This window comes from Callospermophilus lateralis, chromosome 19, assembly GCF_048772815.1.
Source record: "Callospermophilus lateralis isolate mCalLat2 chromosome 19, mCalLat2.hap1, whole genome shotgun sequence".
In the NCBI taxonomy this organism is placed as follows: Eukaryota; Metazoa; Chordata; class Mammalia; order Rodentia; family Sciuridae; genus Callospermophilus; species Callospermophilus lateralis.
The window spans coordinates 15330581-15353888 of NC_135323.1; the positions used below are offsets into that span (position 1 = coordinate 15330581).

Genomic DNA, 23308 nt, shown 5'->3' on the forward strand with positions numbered 1-23308 from the left:
TATAATTGAACCAACTTTGCATCCCTGGGATGAAACCCACTTGATCATGGCACACTATCCTTTTAATGTTTTTTAAATATGTGATTTGCTAGTATTTTATTAAGAATTTTTACATCTATGTTCATCAGGGATATTGGTCTGAGGTTTTCTTTCCCTGATGTATATTTGTCTGATTTTAGTATCAAAGTGATACTAGCTTCATAGAACAAGTTTAGAAGGGTCCCCTCCTTTTCTATTTCAGGAATAATTTGAGGAAGATTGGTGTTAGCTCTTCTTTTAAGGTCTCATAGAACTTGGCTAAGAATCCATCTGGCCCTGGGCTTTTCTTTATTGATAGGCTTTTGATGGCCATTACTTGAAATTGATCTATTTAAATTTTCTATGTCCTCCTATTTCAGTTTGGTAGGTCATACATCTCTAGGACTTTGTTGATGTCTTCAAGATTTTTTAGTTTTGAGTATAACTTTTCAAAATATGATTATTCTGTCTTTCAGTATTATCTGTGATGACATTCCCTTTTTTCATCAAGAATTTTAATCATTTGAGTTTTTCCTCTTTTTTGGTTACCTTGGCTAAGGATTTATCAATTTTCTTTATTTTATCAAAGAACCAACTTTCTGTTGATTTTTAAAAATTTTTTAAAATCTCAATTTCATTGATTTCAGCTCTGATTTTAATTACTTTCTGTCCTCTACTGATTTGGATGTTGATTTGTTCTTTTTCTAGGAGTCTGAAATATAACGTTAGATCATTTATTTGGTGTCTTTCTATTCTTTTAACATATGATCACAGTGCTACTTACCTATTTTTTTAAATATTTATTTTTTAGTTGTAGTTGGACACAATACCTTTATTTTATCTATTTATTTTTATGTGGTGCTGAGGATCAAACCCAGGGCCTTGCATGTGCTAGGTGAGTGAGTGCTCTGAGCCACAATGCCAGCCCTATTTATCTATTTTTTTAATGAAAGAATATAGAGCAAAAAGTTAGACCTCTGAGAGGGCAGGATAAAATTGGATAAATAGTCATTTTTGTTATATTATTAGATTTTCTTATCCAGCTCTCATGGAGGATTTACTATTCAACAATACTAGAGATATTTCCACAAGAGGAAGGAAGGTCATCGTTACCATTTGCCAGAGAACTTTCCAGAAAGCTTGAGCGCTGTGGGTGGAGGAGGGAGTAGCAGCTGAGGAGGTGGTGGTGCAGTATTTCAGAGACTTTGTCCTTAAGGTCAAAAAGGGAAAGAGAAAGAGATTCCTGATAGAGTCGCTATTAGGGGAAGAGGGGCATTTTTAAGTATGGAGAGGTTGAAACCTGTAGACAGGATCAAGAGCCTAGGTGGAAAAACTAATCTTGAACCAGAGAGAGGGGGCACCTTTTCTTCAATAAAAGGGCTAAATTCTCTTTCTTAAAATTTAATTGAATTATTTTGGTACTGGGGATTGAGCTGGGGGGGCTCTATCATTGAGCTATATCCACAGCCCCATTTATTTATTTATTTATTTATTGAGACAGGGTCTCCCTGTGGCTGAGACTAGCCTTGAATTTGCAATCCTCCTGCCTCAGCCTCCTGAGTCTCTGGGATTACAGGAGTGTGCCATTGAACCCAGCTAGATTTCTTAAGGATCTTGAATTCTATTTTATGGGGAAAATGAGATGATGTATAATTTGTAGAAAGAGTGAGAGAACAGATCAGGAAGGGAAGCCCACTCCAGAAGAGTTTAAAAAGGGAGCACTGACTTGCTCCTTGGAGGAAGGGGAACGGGTGCTACAGTCAGTGTGTTAGGGTGGAAGCCAGCCAAGGTCACAGCTCTGCTGCACCTGGAATTCCCTGGGACGGGTCATGACCAGCAAGGCTGTCTCTTGGCTGGCTCTGGGCAGCAGTACCCTAATGTTTGGGGAATGGTCTGAATTTTGTCCCCCTAAAAGCCTGTGGGGCCCAAAAAGCTGGGCCACAGGATGGACATCCGCTCTGCCTCTGAACAAGCCTTCTTTCCTTCCTTCAAAGGTTTGGGAGCACAATCGAGAGTTGGAGGCCTGAGATGGTTCCCCCGAGCCACACCAATTTGCAAAGCGCCTGGTGGTAGGTGGCAGAGAGGTGTCAAGCTGCCTGGTCTGAGGCCGGTTCCTTCTTCTCCCCGCCCTGCAAGCAGCGGGTAGCTCTCTTGAGTCCCTGCCCTCCACCAACCCTGGGCAGAAGTCAGAAAGCCACTTTCTGTCTGCTGTCCCCCACCTGGGGGCCTCCCAGGTGCCCTCTTGACATCACCTCCCTGCCTCTGCAGGTGGGCCCTGGCCCTGAAGTGCCAAGGCAGCAGGAACGTCCTCAGCGCCCTGCGGAAGGCCGTGGAGGTGGACTTCAAGGACAAAGACAAACAGCAATCGCAGGGCATCTACCTCTTCACAGGGGGCATCCCGGATCAGGATGTGGTGGGTAGCCCTTTCCTGGGCTTCCCTTATATTTCTGCATTTTTTGCAGGACTGAGGATTGACCCCAGGGCCTCAGGCCACGCTAGGCAAGTGCTCTGCCCAAGCTGCAGCCCCAGTCCCAGCCTGATTTTCTAAAGGCTTCTCAAACTTTAGGGCACAGAAAAGCAACTGGGGATGGTGTTAAAATGCAGCTCCGGGCTCAGCAGGTCCCTGAGAATCTTCATTTCTGACAAGTGCCCCCCTCCCATGTCCATGCTGCTGGTCACAGACCACACTTGATGGAAATTGTGACCTGGGCTCATCACTAGACCCGCCCTGCCGTGGGCCCTTGAGAAAGCTCACTGGGATGAACCGAGGGGCCACCAGGAGCTTCCAGACCCTCAGCTGTGGGTCCCTCCTGCCTTCTCTCGTCCCCACAGTCCATTCTCAGCGCCTACATGGCCGAGGCCTGCGGAGGCTGCGACCTCCAGCTGAACGTGTGTCTCTTCTACGTGGGCGAGCCAAGGATGGACACCACGCCCCCTGCCTGCTACGCCAGCCGCGGGGACACAGCGGCAGCCTACAAGGAGCTCACCCAGGCTGCAGGGGGTCGCTTCCACTGGTTTGGAGACACAGGTGCGTGAGGGCTGCCTGGTCTCCCTGCCTGCGTCTTTCTAGACGGCTGTCGGAGCCGTAGATACATGCCATAGATGTATTCCAGAAAAGTGGCACGTGAAAATCATAGTTAAAAATACAAAACCGAGGGGCTGGGAGTGTAGCTCAGTGGTAGAGCACGTGCTGAGCATGCCTGAGGCACAGGGTTCAATCGCCAGCATGAAAAAAAAATGTAAAACTACTGTTCTGGGAATGAATAGTAGCAACAGGTGCACAGCACTGTGGATGTACTTCACCACACGGCACTGGACACTTAAGGACGAAAGTGTAACTCAGTCCTAGAATGAGTGAATTGTATGCCCAAGGCCCTGGCTGGGTTCAAAAAAAAAACAAAACCCATCAAATTTTTAAATGGCAAATTGTATGTTATGTATATATGACTACAATTTTTTTAAGTTTTTTTTAAATACAAAACTCTTGAAAGTATTTTAAAATCTCGGATCTAGAAGGCACCCTAAAGTTCCCTTACATTAACCTTTTTCAAAGCATGGTATGTTTCCAGAAGGTGATCCACAGGACAGTTGGTGATGGTCCTCAGAGTGTGTGTGTGTGATTGCGCTCACAATGTGCTTGTTTCCAGGTGTGTATGAGAGTGACGATATCAGTGCCATCACTGCTGAGATACAAAAGGCCTTCAACTACTCCCAGAAGGTAAGCCTGGGGCTGGGGCCAAATGCCTGAACTGGCTTCTGTCATCACTTCCTGGGGCTGCCAAAATGAAACACCACAAATGAGGCTTCTGAAAACAGACAGCTGTCCTGCCCCATGCATAGCACCCTGTCTTCCAGAAACTAAAGTCTTCAGAAGGCGATGCTCCCTGGGAAGGCTCTGGGTGGAATCCTTCCAAACTTCTTTCAAACTTTAGTGGGGACCAGTGGTTACAAAAAAGAAAAAAGTGTTGAAAGCTTATCACAAAGGGCAAGATGGAGAGGAAATGAAGTCCACTCTAGACCACAGCAAAGATGGCTGGGAATTTATAACCAAAGAACAGAGTCAGTAGTTGGAAAAGTACGATGAGGAGCTTAATTAGACACCAAGGGCAGGGGATTCTTGCTAAGGGCCTGCCATGGGCTTAGATATCAACCATGGGAGATAAAGAGCTAGACTGGATGTCTAGGGTGGAGCAGTTCACGCCAAACCAACTCAGCAGAATTCTACAAGGTGGAGACCTTGTGGAGAAGATGGCTCAAAGGAGCTTGGCTAAAGTTTGGTCAAGGAGAGAGTCCTTGTCACTGGCCACCCTGGCATTTCTTGGCTGTGAAAGCACAACTCCAATCTGCCACCATCTTCATATGACTGTCTTCCCTCCCTGTGTCCCTATCTCTTCTCTTATTGGGACACCAGCCAGATTAAGGGCCCACCCTATTCCAATATGACCTCATCTTAATCTACATCTTGATTACCCTATTTCTGAGTAAGTTCACATTCACAGGTACCAGGGGCTGAGACTTTAACAGACCTTATTAGGGGATACAACTTTTCAGGTTCTTTGTGTCCTGGTCCACTAACACCAAAGGTTTCAGAGGGAACATGCGGGGGGGGGGGTTCCTATAATTCATTGGTTTTCAGGATGTATACTGTACATTCTGGCCTCCTTTCTTGAACACATGAAACCATCTCTAAGCTCAGGGCTTTTACTTTGCTTCTCTGTCCCTTGTCCCCTCCCAGATCTTCCGTGGTTTATTCTATTCTACTCAGCATTCATATTGAATAGTGTGACCTCCTCGCAGAGGGGAGCACTATAGAGTGAGATTAGAGGGGTCAGAAGAGGCCAGATCACATCAGGAGCAATGAGAATAGGAATCAGAAAACAGAGAACATTTAAGGGACAATCGGCCACACTCATAACTGATGGAATGGGCAGGGTGAGGAAGAAGAAATCCAGAGGAACTCCCAGGTTCCTCACTGGAGAACTTGGTAGATGGTAGTGCCATGACTGAGAGGGAGAACACAGGAGGAGCCCACGGAAGGTGGCTTCCGACCAAGAAGAGTTTGTGAGTCTTGTGAGATAACAAGTCAGGGTATCCTACAGGGAGATAGCCAAACCAATGGGCTGGAGATAGAGATTTGGGGTTATTCCAGCCATGGAGAAGGACAGAGAGCTTATATGGGTCACAGTCAAGGCCAGGGAAGAGTAAGAAGGAGACTCATCCTGACTCGCATTTTGATTAGTGCTATTTGTTCCTTCTAGACTAACTCCTGGAGGGCAGGGCCAAGTCTCCCTGTCCTTTTCCTCTATGGCCCTGGATCTGTGGCTCCCGAGCTGTGCTTAAGTCGTCTCCCCTGAGAGGGTCCCCTCTGGCACTCTGTAAACCCCTTCTCCCAGGGTACACAGCAGTCCCATTCCCAGGCTCCAGTGACAGTGAGGTTTAATCCGCCCTTCCTTGGCATGCTTGTTTATATCTGAATAGTGTCCTTAGTGCTTTGATGGGGGTCACTACTAGAGAAACTTTCTGGCAGGTGAGGCATTTGTAAGCAAAGGGAATAAGCATTACACAGCAGCTCTGCCAGCATCTGGAGTCAGTCCTGGGCACAGGGTGACCACCCTGTTGATGCCCAAGTGTCTTACCATGGAAGCAGCCTGGCTTAGGACCCAGACCAACCTGGGTTTGAGTTGAAGCTCCTCTGCTTACTAGCAGTGTGGCCTTAGATAAGAACCTTAGGCTCACAGATGCGGTGGTGCACGTCTGTAATCCCAGCGTCTCTGGAGGCTGAGGCAGAAGGATCCTGAGTTCAAAGCCAGCCACAGGAACTTAGGGAGGCCCTCAGCAACTTAATGAGAACCTGTTTCAAATTTTCATACTTTTTAAAGGACTGGGGATGTGGCTCAGTGGTTAAGCGCCCCTGGGTTCAAAACCTGGTACTAAAAATAACAACCTTAAGCTCACAGAGCTTTGCTTTCCTCATCTATAAAATGGGGGTAAGTTAGCACTCACTCTGTTGGCATAGTTGGCATGAGGGATTGAGACTTCCCCAGGCGTTAACTTGCCCAGGGTCCCGTGCATCCCAGTCCTTCCATACGGGGTACTAATTATTGTCAATACACTGATCCATGGCACCCTCATCCCCAGACAGCATTCAGTGACAGAAAGAGGCATGGGGGGGGGCGGGTTTCCAGGGACTCTCCTGCTGGGTATGTTTGTGCCTCTGCTGTCCACAGTGGCCAGGGTGCTGCTAACCCACCTGATTCCCTTGCAGTGTGCCTTACTGGTGGCCTCTCTGAAGAGCCATTCGGGTAAAGAACTGGAGAGTGCAGCCCTCTCCAAAGAAAAGCCAAAGACGCTCAAGCAGAGAAGCCAGCCCAAGCAATTCAGTACTCCCGAGCCTGCAGCCGCCCCCTCGGTGGCCAGAATGGTTTGACTCCCCGCCCTTATAACATGCAAAGGATTTTGTTTACAGTTTGTCTCCTGGTCTTTCCTAGATCTTAAAACGTCTGGGGCCAGCACAGTGGGGTCAGGGGCTTCAGGGGTGGGTGTCCCATGAGTGCCTCCCACCCCGTCCTGCTTCTCAGCTCTGGGGCCACCTTCGGCTCTGCATGGCCCTGCTGCCTAGCTATGGAACTGGTACCCACCCTTACATCTGATGGCTAATCCTGGGAGGGTTTCTCAGGGGCAAGGGAGTTAGGTCTCTAAGGGATCTTCCTGCCACAGCCCAAGGCTTACCAGAGGACTGATAGGAGCTGAGGGTGGGCCTGTGCCCACCAAGGCCCTAACCCATTCACAGCCTGTCAGATGTGTCTTGTATAAAATGCACCCCCAGCAGTCATGGGGCCTCTAGCAGGAAGACCCTGCCCCCACCCCATGTAACAGTGCCGTGAGCCAAGGGGCAGTGACTCTCGGGGGCTCATCGGCTGCTCTCTGACAGACTCGGGAACAGCACATTTTCAGCATGAGGAAATCCATCCTGGACAGTATAGAGCTCATTGCCAGCCAGACAGCTGCATTTCCAGGGGATTCTGGGCACACAGGTGCTGCCTCACTCAAAGGACTCCACCAGGTTTGGGGAGACAGCCCAGACTTGTCACCCTCTGTCTCTCCTACCTTCCGAAATTCTGGAGGTGACCCCAGAATCCCAGGGTCTTCCTTGGCCCTTCACGGTACATGAGCCGATTAGGTGCAAGGAGGCTTAGGCCATGGTCTTTAACGGGCCCTCTCGACACCTGGCTGGGCACTGCCCAGGATGCCAGCATCTGGGCCCTCTGCATAGCAGCTTACCCTGAGGTCTTCGCTGGCTCAGGGCCCTGGGTGACTTGTTTAACTTTTGCCCAGAGGGCAAGAAGGGACCTGCATAGTTATTTGTCATGCTCAAAGCCCCCAAATCCCAGTCTAATAGAAAGAGGGTCAGGAAACCGGTGAAGAAAGTTCTGGCAAACCCCCATAGCTGTCCTACTAGCATGCTCTCTGGCCTTCTCTCATGCCACACACATTCACACACCTTTTGACCCCAAAACCCGTAGTCCCCTCTAAATCTGCTGCAGAAGATAGGCCAAACACATCTGAGGATCTACTCCCTTATGCCCCTCCCTACAAAAGTTCCTGATTGACAGATTGAGATTGGGGTGACTGGGATACTGCCTGCCACGGAGAACAGGCCTGTGACGGGGAAGATGGCCTGTTTTCTAGAACATGAAAGATAACCTGGATAGAGAGAAGATCTCCCCCTTAAAAGAGCTGAAATGGCATCCACACAGTGGCAGAGTGGGCATCTCCCCAGGTGAGGCATGGCCGTGGGCAGGCTGGGGGTGGATAGTAACTAAATGATTAGTGAGCCTTGAGCATGTACCCACCATCTGCCAAGATGGCCCCTTGCAAAGCCTGTAAGAGTCAGTCCTATGCTGTAGTCTCTTTATCAACTCATTTTACTGACAGAGGGGCTCATACTGTGCCAGCTAAATCACTATTTTTATGAAAGTCCTCAGCTCATTAACCTAAAACAGTGTCTTAATTCCAAGGTCAAAGGTATACCAGAGCAGCTTAGGGCAGGGTTCTAGAGTCAGTGAGACCAGGCTGGGATCTTTCCTCTACTTCTTACTAGCTCTGTGTCCTGTTTAGCTCATCTGCACCCTGGGGGACTGTGAGGATGAAATGACACAGGTCCACAAAGCATTAAGCACCATTCCTGGAGAATATCAGGACTCAGTGACCCAAGCTTTAATTGTTATCAATCCAGGGGAAGACAGGAGACCTAGCGGGGGGACAAGAGGTACCTCAGAGCCGTCCCAGAGCCCCATTTCCAAGTGTAGAGTATAGATGAAGGTGAGACATCTCCAAACCACACTGTATAGCTTTATCACAGCAACCCACAAGGCTGCCCCAACCAATGAGCCAATGTCCTCTCACCGTAGCCCAGCCCATGAAAAAAGAGACGACAGACTGGAGGAGGAAGCCCAAGTCCAGGGCATCAGAGCCCACTCTCTCACTGTTCTATACAGAGACAGGGAACAACGTGGGTAAGTCGGAGGCCACACAAGTGTTGGAACAGCCCCCTGGCCCCATGGGAACTGTTAGGGCACAGGAGTCCCCATGGGAAGGAGACCCCTCCAGCTACCTAGGACCTGCTAGCTCTGTGGTGCCTCAGGAGAGGCACTGCCCAGAGTAATGACATATCTCATATGCCAAGTCCTGGCACTGCCCAGAAAATGAGTAAGTCATTACTGAAGATGAGCTCTCCCCAGATTCTTGGGTTTGAGGGGGCAACTGTCTTAGCTCTGAAGCTGATTGGGAAAGAGATGGAGAAGATTCCCCTAGGCCAGCCTGATGGACTTCTGTGAAATGGTGCCCATCTGAGTAGTAATCTATTGTGACCTGGAGAAGGGAGGTCCTGAGCAGCATTACCCCAGTCCACTCAATAGCCCCCTTCCCACCTCTCCAGCAGATCACAGCTAAGGAAACTTATAACTAACCCGACAGGCAGAGAAATTGACATGAGAGAGGGACAGGCGGAGGCAGGAGGGAAGAGAGGTACACAAGGTGACTTGTTCTGTTTCTCCTAGGCTCAATGTACAAGAAGTACCCTCAAAGAAGGGCTATAAAAACCATCAACTCATCTATTGAGTTGCCCAGAAAGGATACAGTTTGCTCGAGCCAAGAGGTATGACGTTGTCTAGACCAGGACATGCCCTCTAGACAATTTCTTCCAGCAACCATTCCTTCCAGGAGAGTGGGCAAACTTAGAAAAGATGGCAAACTAAGAATGACTCCTTACTGTGGCAAATGGGATATAGGCTAAATATAGCTAATTTAAAAATCTGGATCTGTTGCTTCCTAGTTAGGTGAACTTGGGGAAATCATAATGCATTCAATGGCTATGTTTGCAAATGAACATAATTGCATCTGTCTAATAAGATTGATGTGAGGATTGATTAAAGTGTATTTCATGTGAATCAAAGTACTTATTAGAGTAGGATCCTTTTGGTTGCAAGCAACAGAAATCCCCCTTCCTGTTCATATCCAGGAGATAGAACAGCTTTCTTCCCACAACCATTCAACAAAAGTCGGAGCTTGGTTCTGATTGGGCTGATCCTGAATGCCATGCTCTGATTGCTTTGAACCTGCCCATTCTGGCACCTCTCATTGTGACAAGAAAACAGAGATTATCCTGATTGGTTTAGAGTCTGAACTTTAGGCCAATTAGAGCTTTCCATTCAAATTTTGTGATGGAGTGTTGAATATGGATGTTGGGGAAGCAACCATGTCTACTAGATGAAAGATGAATTAGGTGCTCAATAAATTTAGTTTCTTGTTCCCCATTTTTTGTGCATCTCTTTCCCCTAAAAATGGGGAAAGAGTTTGCATATGAAGGATAATCCATGAGGACCTGGGAACCCCACTTTTCCAAGATGAAACAGATTTCAAACACGAGGTTTTAACAGATGAGTTGGACAATCACTCAGTTATCCCGAATTGCTTAGACAATAGTTCTTTCCTTTATTCTAAAGTGGATAGCAAATTATGGACTGAGAAAACTGAAGATGGAGCTCTCCAGGTACATGGGTCCTCACTGTACCCAACAGAAGTTCATGCAGAGATCAACATCGGCCAAACACTGCAGTGTCCTCCCCAGCATAGAGATCGATGTAAGGCCGAGTTTTTTGGTTGTTGGCTTTCCTCCCACAGCTCCTTGCCTCTTCTCAGGTAAAAATGGTAGATCAGGGCACCTGGCTTCTATTCCTGCTTCTAAGAGCCCCTCCCCACAAAGAGGCACTGCCCTCAACCGATAGGAGATACAGAGTCCTGTTGGAAGAAAAGTCAGGCCCCCAGCAGGCCTGAGATGATACTCTAGGATAGAGGGCCTCTTTGGAGAGAGAATTAAAACAAGAATGCCAGGCGCTGTGGAGCACACCTGTAATCCCAGCTGCTGGGGAGGCTGAGGCAGGAGGATCACGAGTTCAAAGCCAGTCTCAGCAAAATCAAGGCACTAAGCAACTCAGTGAGAACCCTGTCTCTAAATAACAAATACAAAATAGTCCTGGGGATATGACTCAGCAGTCAAGGCCCCTGAGTTCAAACCCCAATACCAAAAACAAAAACAAAAACAAACAAACAAAAACAAGAGCATAAGGCTGTGGCTGGAGTACTCACCAAACCAACGTGGTACCCCCAGTGCTGTTGCTGGCTCTGCTAGGTAGCGGTGCACAGGGCTTATGACAAGAGGCAAGGGGTTCTCATCTCTGTTTTCTCTTTGGAGGAAGAGTTTTCTCATGGCTTTGACAGTGGAACAAGTAAATTTAGTACAAAATGAAAATCTAATCATTTCCCTCCCAGCCCTTTTCTACCACATTTTCGAGGGAACTAAAAATAGCCTCAAAATTTGAAATTATCCACTGGAAAAATTCAGGGTTGTCCCAGAGTACCGCTCCCTCTCTCTACAAGGTCGTCCTTCAGTTTGAAGTTGATGGATTTCTCACCCCACCATTATTATAATAACTGCATGGAACCATTATCTTAATCCCCCCACTCCTCTGTAGAACCAGAAACCCAGTAGTTTAACAGAAGGAAACAAGATTTTAGACAAACAAAACTGTTTGCTTGACAGATGTTTTGAGAATTGTTGATCACAATGGAACACACTGTTTTAGGGGGTGATGAGGGTAGCTGGTGGGGTGGGTATCTGCTCTGTTTACCTTAACCCAGGGAGTGGTGAAGCACATTCAGTGGACGCACAGAGAGATGGAAGCATATATCTCATGCTTGGAGAAGGTGATGAGGTGCTACGTCCAGAGGCTGCAGTGGCTGCTGTCCGGTGAGCCTGGCCCCTGTCCTGGGGGGTGGAGGGGCATGAAGGCAGGTGGAAGGTTCACTCCAGGGACCGCAGGATCTGTCCGTCCAAGGCCCTCACCAACTGTCAGGTCAAGGGATTAAGCCAGGAGGGTCATTCAGGTATGGCACGAGTTCTGGGGTCAGAGATCAGACAAGGTGCTAGATGGCATCAGGGCAGAGGACAGGCCATAGAACCCCAGAACACCAAAGCCAAAGAGCCAGGTTCACGTCCCAGAGGAGGGCCAGCTGGGAAGAAAGAAACCACCCCAAGCATCAAGGGCAGGAGGCTGAGTAGGCAACTAGAACCAGATGGGAGGGGATTTAGGCTTTGGGACCTGGAGGGACATAGAAGAAATAATAGAAGGACTGAGACTTATGTAGAAATCCTACATGCAGCCTGTGTGGTCTATGCGGAACCCCATGTAAATTCATTAGGTCCAATCCTCTGCAGCAGAACCTCCTCTAGACAGTCCCTCAGCAGCAATGTGGCAGTGGCTTTACAGTTACTGCATTTGCCGGAAAATTGTCCCCCAACACTCCCACTCCTCTACAGAATCATGATCCTAGCAGTTTAACAAAAGGAAACAAGATTTTAAACAAACAAAACTGGATGCTTGACAGATGTTTGGGAATTGTTGATCACAATGGAACACACTGGTTTATTAGAGGGTGATGAGGGTGTGAGGGAATAGCTGGGCGGAGCACAGGGTCCAGTTATCACTTCAGGGCAAAGGCTGGGGTGGAGCAGAGGGGGTGGGCCTCTCCCAGTCCCACCTCACAGTGACCACTGGGGTGCATGTGCAGACCAGAGTCAGCGACTTCTTTTATAGTACACATCCCCTGCCTCATGCACAGGTGCACACGTGAACACTCACACTGCAGTACCTACCAGGCAGTGGGTGCTTCATTCATTCATTCAACCAATAAGTTTTTCTCCTGCTAGGCTCTGGGGGTGGGTAGAAGCCAAAGTGATTCCTGAACTTATAAAGCCTGTAGGAGGAGATAGATGTTCATCCAAGAGCCACAAACAAGTCACAACTGTGACAGGTGTAGGAAGAGAAGGGACATTTGGCCTGCATAGGAAGGTCAAAGGGAGGCTTCCCCAAGGAGGAGGTATATAGCTGAAATCTCACAGGTTAAGTGGGCAAGAAAGGAAAACACAGAGGTGTTGGGCAGGATAGAAGATGCTCAGTACAGAGACTGAAGGAAAGAAGTCAGTGTGGCTGGGAGAGATCCAGGGGATGCCATCCAACAGAGACTCAGCTATGGCACAGTGTGTGTTAATTATTAAGAGCAATGGGGAGCCCTTAAAATATTTTACATGAGGGAAAAATGATCAGCATTAGCATTTGCAATATTTCCTCTGGTTGCTGTAAATGAATTTTTTTGTTGTTGGTGGAGGTACCAAGGATTGAACCCAGGGGCCCTCAACCACGGAGCCAAATCTGTAGCCCTTTTTATTTTTCATTTTGAGACAGGTCTCACTAAGTTTCTGAGGCTGGCTTTGAACTTGAGATTCTTTGGCCTCAGCGTCCCAAGCCTCTGGGATTGCAGGCGCATGCCACTACCCTCAGTTTACAAAATGAATTATTGAGGGAATAGAATAGAATGAGGACGACCTAGCTGTAGCCCAGGTAGAAGATTAAGGTAACTGGCGAAGGGTAGTGGTAGTGGAGATGGATACGGAGGCAAGGTTAGATAGACCCATGGGGTAAAGACAGAATGGCTTGGTAGCTTGCTCTGCTTCCCCTCTCTGGTTCCTAAGGGGATCAGCCGGCCATTTGTAGAGGGAGGTGGTCCCTCATGGGCTGACCAGCTGACTCGATGTCCTCATGGCACCTTCTCCCCTCTTCTCCCTCTGACATGAGCATTGCCAGAGAACATCCAGATGAGTCCCGGAGGCTCCAGGGCACCAGGTCCAGCCGCCCTGTCCACCTTTTCCTGGAGAACGACTGGTCTGTTTTGTAGCAGTTTGTCAGTTTCTCCTGCAGCTCTGGTGAGGTCCCAGAGGCATGTTTGAGAATGCTGGGCACCTTGTCTGCTTGTTGGGTCCCCTTGTGTCCCCTCCATTTAGCCTTGTGGAGACGCGAGGACCAGGGTTAGAGGTTGAAGTGTAGACAAGAGGAGAGGAAACCGGCTCAGCCGCAGCAGGCTGGGTGATCCTGGGCCTTGGTTCCCATTGGGCTGAAAGCAGAGTTGTAATTGCTCAACATCTGTCTTCCTTCGCTGACTGTAAGCTCCATGAGGGCAGGGACCCTCTCTTGTCGACTTTGCACTGTGCTGGGTTCCTTTCTATTGACCAATTGAATGGCCATGAGGTCTCCAGCATCTTTTCCAGCCCCAGATAATACTGTGACACTATTTTACCCAATCTCATAATTTTAGGGATGTGGAATCTCAAGCTCTGGGACATTATAATCATTTTGATGAGTTATCACAGGCAAAACCAGAGCTGAAATCTTGATCTTCCAAAGCCCAGATCACAGACTGGCTCTGTGCTTGAACAGATGGCTCTGACCCAGCCAATAACACCACAAGGTCATCTCCCAGTGGAAGGACTTGAGACCACTTACCAGGCAGGCAATGGTTTTGCAAGACTTCACACTTGATAGATAGAGTGAGGAAAACCACCCAGGAGGTGAGACCCCCCCCCCCAATCCTTCCCTGCCTGAGCCCCACTCATCTCTGGGCAGGAAGCCGCCGGCTGTTTGGCACCATCTTGGAGAGCAAAGTGTGTGTCCTGCTGGACACATCAGGGTCCATGGGCCCCTACCTGCAGCAGATGAAGACAGAGCTGATTCTGCTGATTTGGGAGCAGCTGCGGAAGCACTGTGACAGGTGGGAAGCAGGACTGTGGGTGGCAAGGGCTCTGGAAGGTGAAAGGGGATTCCTAGGGCCTCTCTGCCTACCCACGCACCCTCCTCAATTCCAACAGTCCTGGAGGTTCCGGAAGGTCCCTTCTAAGTAGCTTAACAGACGGGAAAGAGTACTATTCTATTCTGCTGCAGAAAAAAAGCAACTTTTAGGATCTCATCTCAGGCCCAGGACAGTGGCAAGCATAGTCAAAATCCTATCATGTGGCCTTGAACTATGGATTTCAGCTGAACTTGATTTTTTTTTCCTTTGTGGTTCTGGAGATTGAACCCAGGGCCTCGTTCATGCTAGGCAAGCACTCTACCACTGGGCTACCCTCCCAGACCTCGAACTCTATTTTTAAGGGTGAGGAATTGTTTTTTCTCTCTGCCCAGAAGAGTTGACCTTGAAGGGACAGCAAGAGCCTCTGGTCCTAGGCTGGAACTCATTCATGCCTTACTATTAATAAGAGTAAATATTCAGCAATCACTTTTTTGTGTGGGGGGGCAGGTACTTTAAGTTCATGATTTTGTCAGTTCTCACAATGATCTTACAAAGGGTGGCTATTTTACAGAAAAGGAAACTAGAACTCAGAGAGTTTAAGTAATTTGCCCAAGATTGCAACCCTTGAGTGACTGAGCTGGGATTTAAAACAATTCCTATCTTCATCTAGAATCTTCAGACTGTAGACCATCATTCTCAGGGGGCCCACAGCCCATTTGTAGGGGTCTTCAGTGAACACCTCGCATTGGAGGTGACAGCCCTGGAACTCCGCATGGACTGGCCTGTGCTCACCCATCTCTCTCTCCTCTCTGGTCTCCATCTCTTCTTTTCTCCTCCTCAGTTTCAACCTGCTCAGCTTTGCAGAGGGCCTACAGCCATGGCAGGACACTCTGGTGGAGACCACAGATGCTGCATGTCACAAGGCTATGCAGTGGGTGACCCACCTGCAAGCTCACGGGAGCACCTCCGTCTTGCAAGCATTGATGGCAAGTGCCACCCTGGACCCTGACCCTATGGCAAAACAGAAACTCCATCACCCACTGCACTGATATTGTGCTTCGCTTTGGGGTTTACAAAGCGGCACTCTATTTCATCTTCCCAACAACTCAGACAGAATGAGATCTTGTTCTGGCTTTGAGATGAAGACACAGAGGTTCAGAGAGGTTAAGTGACATGCTTGAGGTCAACCAGCTAGGAAGTGGGCCTCCTAAACCTCAGCAGCTTCCTGGGTCTGTCTGAGGCTGAAGGGGGGGGCCTCAGTTTTAATGGACATGTCATGGGCATCCATCTGACACGTTTTCCTTGGGAGCTGCAGAGGCCACTGTCAGGCAAGTGGTTTTTGTCTTTTCTGGTGACAGCCTTTCTGTGGTCTGTCAGAAAGCATTCAGTTTTCAAGATGTGCAAGGATTGTACCTCCTTACCGACGGGAAGCCAGACACAAGCTGCAATTTTGTTCTGAATGCTGTCTACAGACTCCAGAAGGAGAGAGACGTGAAGGTGCACACCATTTCCTTGAACAGCGCAGACAGGTGGGCAGCGAGGCCTGGGCTGAGCTTGGTGCCCTCCCGGGGCTTCATGTTGGAGGGAGGAGTTCTGAACTCCTCATCTTCTCTGGGGGCTCCCTTAGATCTTCCCTCTGTGTCTAAGCCATGGGATCTATGGCCTGCCACACAGTAGGCACTGGAGAGATGTCCAGTAAAGAGCGTGCTGGCCGTGGGCTTTGAGGGAGGCCAGGCTCAATGGTGACAAGCGGCCACGGGTTGGGAAACTGCACTTGGTGAGGCTCACGGTGGTCCCAGAGGCACAGTCCAGGCCCGCTGCCAGGCGGCTTCCCCCTAAGCCACACACAGACTTACGCTCTCCGGGGGCCTCAGCAGGCCTCCCCAACCTCTGCCAGCCCCCAGGCCTCTCTTCCTTCCCCAGAGCAGCGGTGGAGTTCCTGAGGAAGCTGGCTGCCCTCACTGGGGCACGCTATCACTGCCCCGTTGGTGAGGACGCCCTCTGTGGGATCCGCGGCCTGCTCACCAGAGGCTTCATAAATGAAAAGGTAAAGTGCCAAGTGCAAGGTCTGTTTCAACAGCCCGGTAAGATGCCCGTGGGCCTGAAAAGTTTCCCTCTCAGATCTCTGCTTCCCTTGCAAGGCAAAAGGTTGACTTGAAGGGGTTGTGTTTCCCTGCAGTTCGCCTTTTAAGCAGACACCCCTCAAGGCTGGGAGAGAAGCAGGCTGTGGGGGAGTTATTAGGAATAAGTCAGTTTACGTTTGCTGAGCACTTACTATGTGCAGGTATATTGCTTTCTATAGCTTATCTCTATTAATTATATTAATTACTTAGTATTAATACCCACTTAGATGAGCCTCAGACTACTGTTACCCCCACCTATATGAACCGACAGCTCAGTCAGCTCTTCAGAGGAAGTCGGAGGAAGGGGTGAAGTTGGAGCCCAGGACACCTGGCTCTCAGCCTCTGTGTTTAATTCCCGTGGCTCTGTCTTCTGGTGCTCAGTTCACTGAAACACAGACAGCTGTTCAGCAAGAGATCTAGAGAAGTCATAGATTATCTACTAAGTGACAAATTACTGAGTTGAGTTCCAGTAGTCCTCTTCCAATTTGATAGAAAAGTGGCAAACTTATCTAAATCTTTTAAGGAACGTGTTGTTGTTGCCGATAATCTTTCGGCAGAGGGTGAGGGAGAGGGGGTGGAAATTAAGTAAGACCACTAATCAGAAGTTAGAATCTCTTTTTAGAGATTAAAGGTTACTTTCCCAGAACACTACATAATTTCCAAAGTTTGGGTGACCTCACATCAGTCCTTGGTTCAGGTCATTCTTCTAGGGGCAGATATGACAAATAATACCCAGGACAGGACAAGTTGGTAAAAGTAATGAATATTCACCCAGGGGTCTAGGTCACATAGGAAAATGATTGACAGGATCGAGCAGGTTCTCAGTGAATAATTTCTGCTCAGAGTGAGAGTCCTCTGCCACTACTGCCAGGCAAGGGGACAGCTTTGTGTCTCTCTTAGACCTTGTTAATTGTGAGACAGTGTTTTAGGGCTAGGCTGTCTGGAATTTCAGTTACTACCATTTTTTAAAACATGGCTGTGAAGCTCTGTTTTACGAGAAGAAATGGGGAGAGAGCCAAAGAAATTTTACTGGATGATCAGCAGTGAGACAAGCACTATATACCCATTCTGTCCCCTGGGTCCAGAGAAGCTCCACCCTCACTGAGGTTCAGAGACCTCCTTGGCTCACACCCCGCCCCCCGCCTCTCAGACATCTTATTTCAAAGTGTCCCATGTGCAGAATGACTGTCCTGCTAGGCGATGAGCTTCCTGTCCTGGGAGATATACAAGCTGAGGCCCATAGGATTTCCTGCCCGGGTCGGAGGCTGCATTTCACTTGCTCTAAACATCTGCTGACATTTTGCGTCTCCAGGTCCCATCTAGTCATTTCAGGGGATCGAACTTCACACTCATTTCTCCTTTCCAAGGATCCTACCTTGCCACTGTTTGAAGGCGATGACTTAAGGAAACTGGCTCAGGAAGTCACCAAGGCCAGAGGTTTTCTCAAGCAAGCTCAGGCCCTCAGGTATGCCCTTCAGAGCAGCCCCAGGGCCTGGTGGGGCTGGACCCCAATAAGATATGACCCAACTCTGGTCATGGCACCCTGACTGTAAGACCTCCTGCCTGGCTTTTCCCCACCAGGCCCAGAAATCTGGGCAGGAGGGGAACCATTTTCCTTCATCTCCTGCCCATCCAGATCCCAATTCCAGAAGAAAAGCAATATGGAACCGGAGGTCACTCTTTGTTAGAGAAGGATTCTCAGGTAAGGGAAGAGGACAGATTGCCCACTAGAGGCCAGGCAGCACGCTCTGTAGACAGCTGTCCTTATGGGCAAGGAGCAGAAACAGATTCCTGTGCATGGAAAGTCCTGGACCCACAATTCCAGGCACCAGGACCCCCTGGAAGCTGAGGAAGGGAAGACTCTGTTCTTTGTGCATGGGCCACCCCTAGGGCTACCCTCACTCTCCTGCCCTGTCCCCTAACACACCCTACACTCCAGCTATAAGGCGACATGTCGCTCCCTGGGAAGCCCTGCATGGAACCCCCTGCCTGGGATGACCTTCTTGCCACCCTCTGCCTGCTCATCCATCAAGGCACAGGTCAGATGACATCAGCTCCACTGTGGAGGTATCCCTGGGACCCATCTAGAGCTGGTAACTTCCAGGCAGAGTTGGAAGCTCCCAGCCACCCTCTGGTAGCATCCTGGCCAACGCTGCCTCTTGCTGCACTTAGCATTTCATGTTGAGGTTCTTTGCTCCATTATCTAACTCTTCTCCTTGACTGAGGCTCTCTCAGGAGGAGGCTGATATGCTAACCATCTGTGGGTCCCCAAGCCTGCTACATGGCAGAGGCATGGTAAACAGTGAGTATCCAGCTGAGTGTGGGAGCCCAGTGCTGGAAACCAGCCAGATGGGCCTGCTTCTCCCAGTGTCTCTGGTGCTTCCCCAAACTCTGGTCCACAGGCCGATGCAGATTCACTGCCAGTCCATTTGGGGGGAAGAAGAAACAGTGAGCCTCAGCGATGTCATCCCACTCAACCAAACTGACCTGAAGGCTGTTGTGGAACCCAGGCCAGATCCAATGCTCTGCTCAAGCTTGAGAAAATCAGGCTGCATCTTCTGAGCCCAGCCCCACTCTACACATATGAAATAACTGTGTCATGTATTATTGTCATCTGGGATCATTTTCTAAAATTAAAAACTTGCTTCTATTTCATTAAAAGGGCCAAAACAACTAACTTTTCTTCTGTCTATTGTTGGTTGTTTGTTGGCAGTTACTGGGATCTCACCCAGGGTCTTGCACATGCTAGGCAAGTGCTCCATCACTGAGCTACACCCCCAGCCTGACATTAGCTATTTGGAGTGATCATTGGTGTGAGCGTGTATATAAAATTTTTGGTGAGATAAGACTTTATTAAAAGACTCCTATCCAGAACATATAAAGAAACTCAAATCAATATGAAAAAGATAAATGGCCTAATATTTAAAAATGGACAAAAGACTCAAGCAAGCACGAATGAACCATAGGTATATGCAAAGGTGCTCGTCAATCTTACCTGTCACGGCAATGCAAATTAAAACCACAGTGAGATGCCATTACACACCCAAAAGAATGGCTGAAACCCCAAAGAAGACAACATCGAGATATGGAGCAAGTGGGATACTCATGTATTACTGGGGTGGGCGGGGGCAGTGTAAATTGGTTCAACCCCTTTAGAAAACTATTTGGCAATTTCTACTAAAGTAAAACACATGCTTACTCTATGATTCAGTAATTCTGCTCTGAGAAATTAAGACATACATTTAACAAAAGACATATGCAAGAATGTTGATAGTAGCTTTTTTATAAGATCCCCAAATTGGGGGCCTAGGCTGTAGCTCAGTTGTAAAGTGCTTGCCTTGGACGTGTGAGGTACTGGGTTCAATCCTCACACCACATAAAAGTAAATAAAGATACTGCGTTCATCTACAACTAAATAAATATTTTTTTTAATTCCCAAATTATAAGTGACTCAAATGTCCATCAGTGGTAGAATTAGCAAATAAATTGTGGCATATTTGTGCGCATTTGTATTAACATAAAGAGCATGGTATAGCTGTCTTCAGCAGGAAACACTAGTCTTGATCTGGGTAGTAATGACATTGGGATATGACTGGGATACTCATGGTTTGGATATGGCCTGAGTGTGTCCCCCAGGGGTTTGTGTGTTGAAATTTGATCCCCATTGTGAGGTATTAAGAGAGTACAAACTTAACCCACCATGGTGTTTAGAAATGGAGCCTTTGGGAGGTGATATATTTGTGCACGTGCATAAAAACGTGTCGAGTTATTTAAAAACACTCAGTTTACCAAGTCTTGACAAGCTCCTGCTTTGGCTAGGCTCTGTGCTGTGCCCAGCAAGACAGTGGTGACCACAGCCCCTGCTGCAGTGAATCTCAGTCTGGTCAGTCTTAGATGCCATTCGGGGGCATCTTTACAAATGCAGGCTGACAGTGGCTGCGTTAGTTTGCTAGAACTGTCCTAACAGAGGACCACAAACAGAATGACTGAAACAACAGAAATGTATTGCCTCCAGTCCAAGATCAAGGTAATAGCAGAGACACATCCCCACCCTGAAGGCAGGAGGAAGGATCTCTTCTAGCTTCTCACTTCTAATGGTTCTGGCTCATAGCCACTGAGCTCCAGACTTCACAGGAGGCTCCCTCGTGTGCATGTCCATGCCCAATTTTCCCTCTTATTAGGACACCAATCATATTGAACAGGAGCCTCCCTACACCTACACCTCCCTACACGACCTCACCTTAATTAATTACATCTGCAGCGACTCTATTTCCACATTCTGAGGTGCTAGGGTTGGGATTTGAGCATTTGAATTTTGCAGGGGACACAATTCAACCCACGACAGCTGTAATGTTAGCAATGCTTCCCTTTGCAAGGCAACACCGGTGGCCATCACTGGGGAAGATGAATTCTCTGGTCCTTCTGGTGAGAGAGGAAGAGGCTGGTCTTTATACTTGGAAAGATGCACCAGAAACAGGCTTGGGAACTGGATAAGCAGAGGAACTGGGTTTGCTTCCCAGTCTCTCAGAGAGGATAACAGTTGCCATTGGTAGACCATCAACTGGACAGGCACTGGTACTGGTGTTCTCTACCACATAAGCCACAGGCTCTCAAGGTCACATCTATAAAACACATGCCATCTCCAGGGTGTGGACAAGGAAATTAAGCTTCGTAGTTGTCCAAAGACACAAAAAAAGTGACAAAGTCAAGATTTAAATACCCCGTGGCCTGTACCCAACACACACTCAGCTCCTTTGCTGAGTTTGCTTCCTAAAATTGTACTAAAACAGATTACCAGGACTAAGCAGACACCTTACCATCTGGCAGGTAGAATGAGTGAGCTGAGGCTTTGCTTTTCTCTTCCCACACCTGTGCCCATGGAGCAGGTTCATATGGTGGAGATTTTTCAATCACATTCTTCAGACCAAAGTGACCACAGCTCTCAGCCCCTGACGCTGTGAACTCAATACATGCCTGCCCCTCTGCTGCTCCCACTGAAATATGAATTTTCCCGGGATGATGGAACCATCTGGGTTCCCCATGCAGGGGAATGGGCAGCACTAAGGAAATAACCATTAAAAGTGAAACAATGGGGGAGCCTCCTGCAACATAGCTCAGTACAGAGCGCTTGCCTAGCACGTGTAGGGCACTGAGTTCAATCCTCAGCACCACACAAAAATAAACAAAGGTATTGTGCCCATCTACAACTAAAAACAAAAATTGTTTTAAAGTGAAACAACGGAATTGGTGAATGGATGAACACAGTGATGGGTGGAAGAATGCAAGAAAGGAAGTGCAGACGTATGGGCGGAAAGAAAAAGATGTGGAATGAATTGGATGGATGGAAGGTTGGCTGGATAGGTGGATGGATGGGTAGACGGAGGGTTGGACGGAAGGATGAGTGGGTGAATGGAAGATTGGTAGGGGGAAGGTGGACTAAAGACAAGATGGATTTGTGAATGGGTGGAAGCTTGGACAGGTGCAAAGACAGATGGAAAGATAGACGAAAAGATGAATGGATGGGCAAAAAAAGTCAGTAAACTGGGTAGACGTCTAGAGGGAGAGATGGGAAAATGGTGAGATGAGGAACAGAAGGAAGGAGGGAGGGAGAACAGGCTGAACAAAGAGGGACATTGGGAGAGAATAGATGGTTGGTGGAGAAGAAAAGCCATTTCGTGGGGTTCGGGGCGGGGGGACTGTGCAGGCAGGACAGAGCTGGGCACGCAGCTATGCGTCCTTCCGCCACCAGAAGCGCGGGCCACTAGAGCACGCTGGCCTGGCGGAGCCTGCGGGGCGCAGCCTTGGAGGGCGCAGGTGCTCCCGCGAGGGCGGGGCGGAGGGAGCAGGGGGCGGTCCCCGCGCCCAGCCCCGCCCTCTGGGACAAGGTCCTGCCTTGGCCGCGCCGGGCTTCGCGCGGAGACCGGAGCAGGGAGCGCGCAGCGCGCCGCGGGAACCCGGGCCAGGTGAGACGGTGCGGGCTGGGGAGGAAGTGGGAGAGAATGCGCCCCAGGCTGCCTCCTTAGGCCACCAGGAGGGCGACACGCGCTGGGACGGACCCTGACTGTCCCTGGCCTAATTTAGCCAAACCTGACTTTGGGGTCCCTTGGACCTGGATTCCAGCTGAGACATTTACTGTAACTCATCACAGTTCCCTACTGTTCGCTGGGCCTCAGTTTCCTTCTCTGGACCATGGGGACAGTAGCCTCTACGTCCCTGAGGATTTCTAGGAGAATTAAATGCAGCTGTGTCTGGAGGTCAGCCCCCGCGCTTGGCCATAGCACTCCCCTACACTGGACAGGCCAGGGTGGTTTCACTTGTTCAGCAGCCGTTGACTGGAGGCCTTCGTGTCCACTGTTCTAGGTGCAAAAATCTTCGTGCACCTTGTCATCTAGTGGTTTGCACAAAGCTTCGGCCTCTGTTCCCTCTGTCAGTCTATCCTGTGGGGAAGACAAAGTAGCCAGGGTAATATGGGCCCATACTTCAGCTGTGAATACCTAGATGTAGTGAGTTTTTGAGGATCTTGCCCAAGAGCACACCCAGCAAATGAGCACTTGAAGCCGGCGGGGTGGTGCACACCTGTAATCCCCTCTGCTTAGGAGGCTGAGGCAGGAGCATCCCAAGTTGGAAGGCAACCTCAGCAACTTAGCCAGATCCTGTCTCAAAATAAAAAGGGCTGGGGGGTTAAGTGCCCCTGAATTCAATCCCTGGTACCAAAGGGGCAGGGAGAGGCTCTTGAGGCTGGTCCTGGGTTTTGCCACATAAAGTAATGTAGGGTAGGTACAGCTCTCCTCCTACAGATCCTTCCCCACCACCAAGGCCTCTAGTCCTGAGTAGTTGGGGGGCTCCATTCTGGGGCTGTATTGGTTTCCTCCCTATAGGGGGGATTAGGCTCATCCTCTAGATAACTGTGATTGGAGATGACCCAACCCCATTAAATCCATGACTGCTTCTGCTTGCATGTGGCAGGGCTCAATTCCTTACCTAGA

The 23308-nt window shown here is 48.9% G+C and overlaps 1 protein-coding gene across 1 annotated transcript in view; it reads left to right on the plus strand.

Moving 5' to 3' along the window:
- The window catches only part of Vwa3a (von Willebrand factor A domain containing 3A), a 51797-nt gene extending 33266 nt beyond the window's left edge, over positions 1 to 18531 (plus strand). The window contains exons 17-33 of the mRNA XM_076840482.2: positions 2013 to 2087; positions 2287 to 2431; positions 2851 to 3046; positions 3666 to 3736; positions 6284 to 6439; positions 7708 to 7774; positions 8430 to 8534; positions 9078 to 9175; positions 10023 to 10160; positions 11218 to 11326; positions 14037 to 14181; positions 15041 to 15185; positions 15577 to 15728; positions 16123 to 16246; positions 17690 to 17787; positions 17959 to 18024; positions 18262 to 18531. Coding sequence (XP_076696597.2) covers positions 2013 to 2087; positions 2287 to 2431; positions 2851 to 3046; positions 3666 to 3736; positions 6284 to 6439; positions 7708 to 7774; positions 8430 to 8534; positions 9078 to 9175; positions 10023 to 10160; positions 11218 to 11326; positions 14037 to 14181; positions 15041 to 15185; positions 15577 to 15728; positions 16123 to 16246; positions 17690 to 17787; positions 17959 to 18010 — 1876 coding nt within the window. The 3' untranslated portion in view covers positions 18011 to 18024; positions 18262 to 18531. The remainder of the gene's footprint in view (positions 1 to 2012; positions 2088 to 2286; positions 2432 to 2850; positions 3047 to 3665; positions 3737 to 6283; positions 6440 to 7707; positions 7775 to 8429; positions 8535 to 9077; positions 9176 to 10022; positions 10161 to 11217; positions 11327 to 14036; positions 14182 to 15040; positions 15186 to 15576; positions 15729 to 16122; positions 16247 to 17689; positions 17788 to 17958; positions 18025 to 18261) is intronic.
- Positions 18532 to 23308: the final 4777 nt, after the last annotated feature.